Source organism: Oreochromis aureus, linkage group 15 (assembly GCF_013358895.1).
Source record: "Oreochromis aureus strain Israel breed Guangdong linkage group 15, ZZ_aureus, whole genome shotgun sequence".
NCBI classification, from domain to species: Eukaryota; Metazoa; Chordata; class Actinopteri; order Cichliformes; family Cichlidae; genus Oreochromis; species Oreochromis aureus.
In genome coordinates, this window is record NC_052956.1 from 18,950,125 (window position 1) to 18,958,899 (window position 8,775).

Genomic DNA, 8,775 nt, shown 5'->3' on the forward strand with positions numbered 1-8,775 from the left:
ATATTGTACCTGGCAGGTAAAATGACTTCAGGTTTACTACTGTTACAGTAATCTGATTAGTAAGACTCAGATTAAACCACTGCACACGACAGTAAGAGACCAGCACTTTCCACCTCCACACAGTCAGTGGTTTGTTCACAAAGATTTTGTCCAAAAGTCAGTGACAAAGGTGTGTTTGTGTTTATTTAGGATTTTGTCTATCTTCTTATTGAACTTAAATCTAAAGACAGAACAGGTGGATGTGGCATTTTAACAACATGAACAGTGTTGTGTGTTTTGTGACTTTAAGGATTAGAATTTGAGATCAAACCTTGGTCATGAGGCGAAAGCAGAAGCAGGCCCGAGCTTCTGTTTTCATGCAAATAATGTATAGACTACAGTGTGTTTACATTCATCTGGCTGACAGGTGATACATTGTGAATTTCTTACGTGGCAGACGTAGTGCATAGGGTGCAGCATTCATAAAGCACAGATCCACCCTGGGTGAGGACACTTAAAACATTCCACATCAGTGTGCTGTCTTCCCAACTATTCAGAGGCTTGTAACAACAAGCGCTCACGTGCAGAAGCAACACGTATACGAACAGTGAAAATATCTCATTAAACTCTGGGTGAAATACAGCATATTTTGTCTTTTTATACCCCAATATGACAAACACTCCAGAGAACATGTAGTACAAAACCAAAGTATCTGCATGATGTTTCCTGTGCACAGTTTGGCAAACTCGCTCTGCAAGTTTATTCTCCATGATTTATTACAGGAGCATACTCTGTGCGCCTGCCAAATGTTAAAGGGTTTAATGTTGCGGTTGAGCTGGAGATTGTCGCAGCTATCATTTGGCGAAAGGCGGGATAAGCCATGGAAGGGTCGCCACTCTGTCACAGGGGTAACAAAGAGAGACAGACCACCATTTACACCTAATGTAGAATCATCACCTAACCTAACCCCACTAACTGCATGTCTGTGGACTGTGGGGGGAAGACAGGGTACCCACGCAGACGGTGAAAGAACATCAAACAGCCCACAGAAAGACTCCACCTGGCCAGTGCATTTACACATTTTAAATCTCTGCATTTGTCATGTGAATTTTGTGCAAGAACTAAATAACTGTTTGAGAGGCAAAGAGAGAAAATATGTCCTCAATACTTTGAAATAGCTGGAAATGAACAATTATTAATTTATAGGTGCTGAACTGAATTTTAAGACAAAAAGAAGAAACAGTACCCCTTATTTTAACTAAGCCTTCAGTTCCCCTTGTGAGGTCACCACAGGAGCTTGTGCCTTAATATTAACAAACAATCAAAGTTCAAGTTACAAAAAGCTGCTGAACTTTTTAAGTGGAAGAATAAGTTTTATGGCTTGCTGTGGCATACACTCCATCCACGGTGAATGAAACTCTTTTTTTACTAGTACCCAAAATGTTAAAGCTTTAAAATGCACAGTATAAACAAACCTGTGGCTATATCCATCTTCTATCTACAGTCTATGATACAGCTAAGAGTTGTGTCTCCTCTTCTGCTTTCAATAAAGTAACACAAACAGCACTAAAACGAAAAGGAGAGAAAAGCTATTTTGCAGCTATTAAACTGATTATATTTGTTTGTGGTAATCGTATCTTTACCTTACATCATTGAATATCTGTCACATTATCTGTGACTTTGATAAGAAGGCATCGTTCATCTCACACTCACAGATGGATCTCTAAAGAATGCCTGATTGCAGAGGGCTTTTCCCAGGTTCAGATCCATGTTTACGCACTGTAGGCAAGTGTGCTGAATAAAGTCCACTCAGTTCACAGGTGCTCCATCTGATTTCACAGTTTGTTCTATTGATTTATCAACAGAACACACAATGTGTCTGGAATGTGTCTGTGTTTATTTCCAGACACATTCCAGCGACAGTAGGCGGAGGTTTTGTGGAACGTTCCAACTGCAGCTGGTCAACATGTTTTTATCATCATTTCACATCACACATGTGATAGCAGCGATCTCCTGCAGCTTAATCTTTGAGGATTTCACATTCTGTGCGTCAAAGCCACATGATTCAAACATTGTGCATTTAAATTCAATGACACATATTTTAAAATGCAATTACACCGGCTCTGTTCTCACAAAAGTGTAAGATTCGCTTCTAGTATTGTTTTTAAATGATTATTTGGGGACATGGGAGTGTTGATCAGATCACTCACATCATCACATGAAAGGCATTTTCAATATAGCTATTTAAAAAACACCATTAAAAATATTTGCTATACTAGTCAATTATGACAAAAATCCCAATAACGTCATCAAAACAAAATACTGGATCTTGGTTGGAACTACATGAGCAGTTCTCTCATCAGTAACGCTGCAATAAATACCTGCAAAGTCACCCTGTTCCTATACATTCCCATATGTGTGTTTAGGTTAATTTTGGCAAACAGTTCACCAATTAGCTCAGGAATGTGAGGACTGCTGCGTGTCCAAACAGAGAAGTAGCTGTTGTCAAATTACAACCTCGGGGTCTGTGTTTGTGTCATTCCTCAAGAGTGGCTCAGGAACTGGAGCATGTTTAACAGGAGCTTGGATCAGGAGATGTCTGCGTGACATTCGTCTCCCTCTGTGACTTTTTTGCACGATGAACCCCAGGTTATCCATATTAAAACCAAATAAAAACATTCCTCCTATATGAAGATGTCTCTTTTCCTCTACGGGGAGCACAAATTCTCAGTCTCTCGTGTTGTATCACATAAACTCAACACAGATCTGGCCTTTTTTCATGCAGTGTCAGTCAGGTTTCTAGCACACAGGAGGAGATGTGTTTCATACCTTTAAATAAACACAAAACACATGGCTGGCATTAGCAGCCAGCAAAAGCAAAACAGTTGAAAGGAACTTCAACTTGAATCCCATGTGTAGAAAGTCCATGATGGTGGTCACTCACTCCTCCCTGAGACAGCTGACACTTCCATCTCATTAAAATGTCAACATGTCCTGGATGCTCCATGAAAGCTTCTTACAAGCCTGAGCCACGCAGGTCTCCGACAGCAGGCCTACACAAACGGCCATCAGCGACAGACGTCTCCTGCTGTTCAGGATCACTGGAGAGGAGATCAAATCATTAATGCACAGCCTTTTTACATGTTTGCTGTCTTATTGGAGTAATCTGGAGTAACACAGAGAATGTGCAAACCAAAATAGTGTGAACTTAAATGGTGAGAAGCTGTGAAGGCACCTGTTATGTAAAGAAAGGAAAAACGACCACACAAGCTGGACGTGATGCGAAATTAAGCAGTAAGAAAGCTGAATTCAATACTTTGTTCACTGCTCAGAGGCTCGCCGCCAAACACGCAGATTTTTGTTTCCACAGATGCTGAAGAAATAATGACATGAAAACCAGAAACATGGACCTAAACCTTTCTGTTATATAATACGTTTATCTTCAAGTGCTGGGTCCTCTGAGGTCAGGATCACAGCAGCAGGGAGTAAGCTGCCAACTGCTGATGCTTTGAAACGTTGTTTGAAGAATGAAATACAAACCTCTTCCATCATTTCTCACAGTTGAATCGAATGTTACCCCTAATTTCTTATGAAATTATGTTTGACCATCAAGTATTCAGCCTAGCCAAAGCATAAATAGTATTTCAGATATATAGCTATATGATATATGTCATCTGCTCTTGTCACAAGAGACGTTGCAGCGAGAAGCTCCACATGTTTGATTTGGCAGAGTTTTACGCCAGATGTCCCTCCTGACGCAACCTCAAAGGGGATTGCAATTAATTCTACATTAATTTTATGATTTCAACTTTAAGTTTCAATTATCACAGGTCCCAATAAGATTAATGTCATAAATCACTGAAAACTGGACAGTTTATTTGTTTGTTTCTTTTCAAAGCCATAGCTGATTTCGCAGGTTATTACTGGGGGGAATAAAACATAAAATGAGACATAAAATTCATGCACAGTGTCTATCCAGTTTTGCCTTTCTATCAGATGTTGACCTGCTCACCTTATATTCTCCTTTAATAGTTTAATATTTTATTGTAATGTGATCTGGACAGGCTTCATACTGCAGTGTGTATTCGTTTTTAATCCGTCCAACTATTACAAAGCTTTCCTTTCGCCACCTGAGAGCCACAGCTCATGAGATTTTGTTTAGCTTTTGTTTTCTAAATTAAGTCTAACTGATTAGATGTGGAAATATTTTATTTGAAAGATAACCCTGACCTCTGTGTATCCTGGTGAGTTTATTGGCACTCAGTGACTAACTTTAGGTTTTACCGAGTGAGAGATCAAGTCCACTTTATAATTTTTGTCCAACTGCCTAAAGTAGGATTATCCTGGTTATGCTCATCATTTAAGGACTTTTCATTGATAGGAATGGAAACTAAAAAGGTTTTATGATACCAGTTATCAATTCTGCTTAGCGATCTGGGTCTTACTGATTCCAGTATTGATTCTTGACCCAGTTTTATATGAGGAAACAAGTATACCTACAGAGATATTCATTGGTAATGGAATTGATACCTCGGACGCATAATGACTCCAATGATTTTGAACCACTTCTCAAATGGTACCACTTTCTGATCCTCATCGCTTGTGACTGACCAGCCAGTAAGTGTCCAGTTTCACACTCAGCTCCACCTCTTGCTCGTCTCAAAATAACTAGACGGGGATGGCAAAAATGTTCATGATGAGGCTTTAAAGGAGGACTTTACAAGCACACGGGTGACGTCACAGTGGCTATGTCCATCTGTCTATACTGTTTGTGTATAACTTGCGGCCAATTTTCAGTGTCTTTACGATAGACAAGGAGTACAGCACACTCTGTGAATCACAGCCTCTGAAGGTTTGGTTTGTCAGGGCAGCTGTTCTTTTTATTCAGCTCAAAATGTAGCGTATTCGCATCTAAGTCTCATCACGAAATACAAGTAAATATATTTTCCTCCAACACTTCTACAGCATATTTACTCTTCATCCACATTCATATCACTTTAATCCTTTAAAAGTTCCATTTGTGGCTTAATTTTCAGTCTAATGTAAAGCTCAATTCAAATTCAACCTCCTCACCTATCAGAAACAACGCCATGGCTGCTCCGTATGATGCACTGAGTAACAACTTTTACAGACTAGTTATTACAGAGGAAAACTTCCGCAGAAAGCTTTGGCACGGGGAGTGCGGATTATGATATCACCTTCAGTGGATCTTCGCAATATACTGCATAAACTCAGTTACAGTCATCTCCACCCCACTGCTGAGTGGACAGAAGCAAAGCTATTTGATCAGCAGTGGATCTCTTACCTCTGATCGCCTGTGAATTTGAGGTGAGCACAAATAGTTTGATGAGGCCCAGGCAGAGCGGGGAGTAATCGTACTCCCAGATGACAGCGGGGATGAGGAGGACTTTGCCGTAGCACGACAACAGCAGGGCTCTGAGGAGCAGGCAGAGCTCCATGGTCCCACCCTGCAGGCAGCAGACCACCACCCAAAGGAAACACAGCACTCCGCCACAGAAAGCTGACAGCTCTGAAGATCCAACAGAGACACATATAAGCCAGATCGTGTAGCTTATATACTGAAGATACATGAAACAGGAGTCAGTATGAGAAGATGGAACCTGGGTACTCAGGTCAGCCACAATCAATTGGGAAAAGTAGGTTTACCCATGTGACACGATATTATTTTCCAGTAAATAATATAATTTTATATGAATTAACATTGATGACAATAAGTTGGTCTCAGTGATGAAGTTCACACAGGTTTTGGTTGTAATCATAGATGTGTATCGTCGTGTCTGGATGTTTTCCATATGACATTAGGAAGTGCTTATAAGCTTATAAAAGTCAAAGAATAATTCTCTTTGCAATTTTGGAAAATAATAGGCAATCTAAAGATGTCATATCAGGCTCTGTGACATTATGAAGACTATTATTCATTATTTCCTGACTAAATAAATGATCTAAAGAGCATTTTAACTGATATTAGAATAATCGTAGTTGCAAGCTGACCTAGAATAGATTCACAAGTACTCGTATATATGCAGTTGCTCAAAAACATCCTTTCTAAGACCATACAAATCCAATTTAAGTAATAATTTAATACTTTACTCAACTCCCTGACACCGTTAACCCTCACGTGCTCCCATTTCATTGATGTTTCCTTTGCTCTGTGATAACACACTGATAGAAACTGTGTCTTATCATCTTACCAAGAGCAGCCAATCCAAACATGCCGTAGAATTCCCATTCCTTTGTGTATCTGATTATATCAGCAGGGTCACTGCTCTGCTCGGAGCCATGGAGCATGGACCACCTGAGGTAGGCCTCACACAGCAGGCAAAACACACACAGCTTCCAGTGGATCTGCAGAGGTAAAGATTAACATGTAGAAACACGCGTATTCTGGTCAGAAGTCATGATAGCACCTGCACCAAAGAATACGTGCAAGCCGGTACACACCAAGCACAAATCTTTAAAGTTATCACTCGTGCAATAAAGATAAATCGCATTTCATCTGAATCTATCACATTTGAAGAATTTTTCTTTTTGCTCTACCATCTCTGATTTGCCTAGATTTTTTTTTATGTACACACATATATATATATATACATATATATGTGTGTGTGTGTGTGTGTGTGTATGTGTGTATGTGCAGTTGCTTTTCTAAAGGCCCGTTCATCCACTTTTAAGCCTTTTTCCCCACCTTGTAATCTGAGGCAATGCTTTAACATGAATATCCATTAAACTATTAAAGATACAAGTTACTGGTCTCTCTTACCATCAAAATGAATCAGGATCTGTAATTTAGGACAAATACCTCAAAAAAGACAGACTATTAACTAGTTAAAATATGAAAACAAACAAAAAAATAAATAAAAACGGAAGCCTTCCTTTAAAGTTCCACATTTGAACACGCACTAATAAAAAACTTCAAACTACAAAAGACAGCAAGTGACAATTTATTAGACTCTTCCAAGTCTTGAAATGGTAGGTACAGCAGGTCTTGACAATGAAAAATCTGAAGTATTGTTAAAATTAGATTGTATACCATAAAGAAATTGTCACTACTTGTCTTTTGCAATGTGAAGGTTTTTTTAACCTGTAATATGAAAATGCTTGATTTTTTTTTATCATTAACCAACATTCAGACCTTTTAATGTGTCTGTACTCTGTTTGTTTATGGTAAGAGTGATGAGAGAGGCCACTGAATAATATTTGATATATGAAGCTAAAATGTCCCAAACTTTAGATCATAAAGTTTATATGCAGATTGAAGATGGTCAAACAGAATGTCCATATTGTTTTGCGATGGAATGACCCATAATTTGCTTACATTTAGTCTTGTGTTGAACAAAATGTGCCTGAAAGCCTGTGTCTTGCACAAAATGGCATCGATGAGGATGATGACTGGGTCATATTCAATGTACTTGTCCACTGGCTTCTGGCAGGACTCCTGGAGAAACACACACGCACAGTTTATGTCAACGTCCTGCTATAATGTCTCTCTTTATATCAACTCTGAGATCGACTTTAAGAAGCACGCAGTCCATGTTTAGAAGCTGGTTCCAAGGCGTGATGGTGATCACTGTAATTAACATCTAAGACATGAAGTCCAAAGTAACCTTGTTTACTTGCTATTCAGTAAAAAGGCCAGAGTTGAGTGCACCTGAGAGCAAGACCTCAAAAAGACAAAAGCATTCACCGTTTCACTCATAAACCATTTAGCAGACAAGTTATTTTACTACAAAGGTGTCTAGTTGCAACAGGAAAAGGTAGGAAGCTGTATGATATCTGGTAAGTAGCATCCTCATCGCACAAACGGTGTGAATTTTCAACGCACACATATTGTTATCTTCAGGATCCCGTTGCTGTAATCCCTGTGGAGTTCCGCTGCTTTTTCGTTACATTCAATACATCTAAAATCATCTTTTCCCATCTTTCATCTGTGCACAGCTACGAGTAGCATGCTAGTACCCGGAAGTAAACCGGTAGTAATAATGTTTCTCAACATTTCAGCGGATCTCCTTCAAAATAAAAGTATGTCGTTACCAGGTTCTGAAGGAGTGTCAAACGCCACTGAAATACTGCTAAATGACCTTGCGGCAAAAACAGGAAAGAAAAATAGGAATTGTGAACAAGTAAACCTGAAAATAAAAAAGCATCAGTGGACACAAACCTATTAATATTATTTGGTGGATTTTTTTTCTATTCTTGTATCCAACTCATTCAGTGCCCCAACCCATATATACGACACTGCTTTTCCAAGTTAAAGTGCAGCTTACAGTGTGTGTTGGAGTGAACCTGTTTTCACGCATGCAATGTTTGTTTGTTTTTGTGTTTTCTTTTGTTTTTATATAGTGATAGTTTTAGAGAATAAGATTATACTCTGTTCAGAGGTTGAATGTATATGGGTATATTCACTGTAGATACTTTTAAAAGAATATACAAAGAATTTAAGCTCTTTTCTCAATATTTTATGTGGATCTAGCAGAATGGACAGGACTAGAAATGAATACATCAGCTGGACAGCTCAGATTAAGTGGTTTTGAGACAGAATTAGAGAGGCAAGGCAAGGTTTGGACTAGACAGAAGAAGAAGAAGCTGTTTTCTCAACATCACTGACCAAATGTAAAATTAGCTCTACCAACCCTATAAGCACAAAATGAAATTAAAGTACTTAAAAGCACTACTATTGTACAGCTGCTCTATGAATAGCTTTTATTCTGATTTGTTTCAGTGCCCTTTGAGACTCTTTTGAAAACAGAAGAGAACTTGATACTATTGCCCACGATG

General features: G+C 38.9%; 1 protein-coding gene across 1 annotated transcript; it reads right to left on the reverse strand.

Annotated features, from left to right (window-relative positions):
- Positions 1 to 1,807: 1,807 nt before the first annotated feature.
- On the reverse strand, positions 1,808 to 7,982 carry arv1 (ARV1 homolog, fatty acid homeostasis modulator). Its single transcript, XM_031750515.2, has 5 exons — positions 7,823 to 7,982; positions 7,316 to 7,435; positions 6,192 to 6,345; positions 5,285 to 5,509; positions 1,808 to 3,080 (listed from the first exon to the last, which is right to left on the reverse strand). The coding sequence occupies exons 1-5, from the start codon at positions 7,916 to 7,918 to the stop codon at positions 2,956 to 2,958; spliced, it is 720 nt and encodes a 239-aa protein (XP_031606375.1). The 5' UTR covers positions 7,919 to 7,982; the 3' UTR covers positions 1,808 to 2,955.
- Between the last annotated feature and the right edge of the window lie 793 nt (positions 7,983 to 8,775).

What these genes read in the sequence shown, in the direction of transcription:
- arv1 (XM_031750515.2), bottom strand. Translation starts at nt 7,918, where the DNA reads ATGGGAAAAGATGATTTTAGATGTATTGAATGTAACGAAAAAGCAGCG. An exon ending in TCCTGAAGATAACAATATGT is followed by an intron (nt 7,436 to 7,822) that starts GTGCGTTGAAAA and finishes GTGTTTCTCCAG; the next exon opens with GAGTCCTGCCAGAAGCCAGT. An exon ending in AAATTCACAGGCGATCAGAG is followed by an intron (nt 3,081 to 5,284) that starts GTAAGAGATCCA and finishes TCTCCTCTCCAG; the next exon opens with TGATCCTGAACAGCAGGAGA.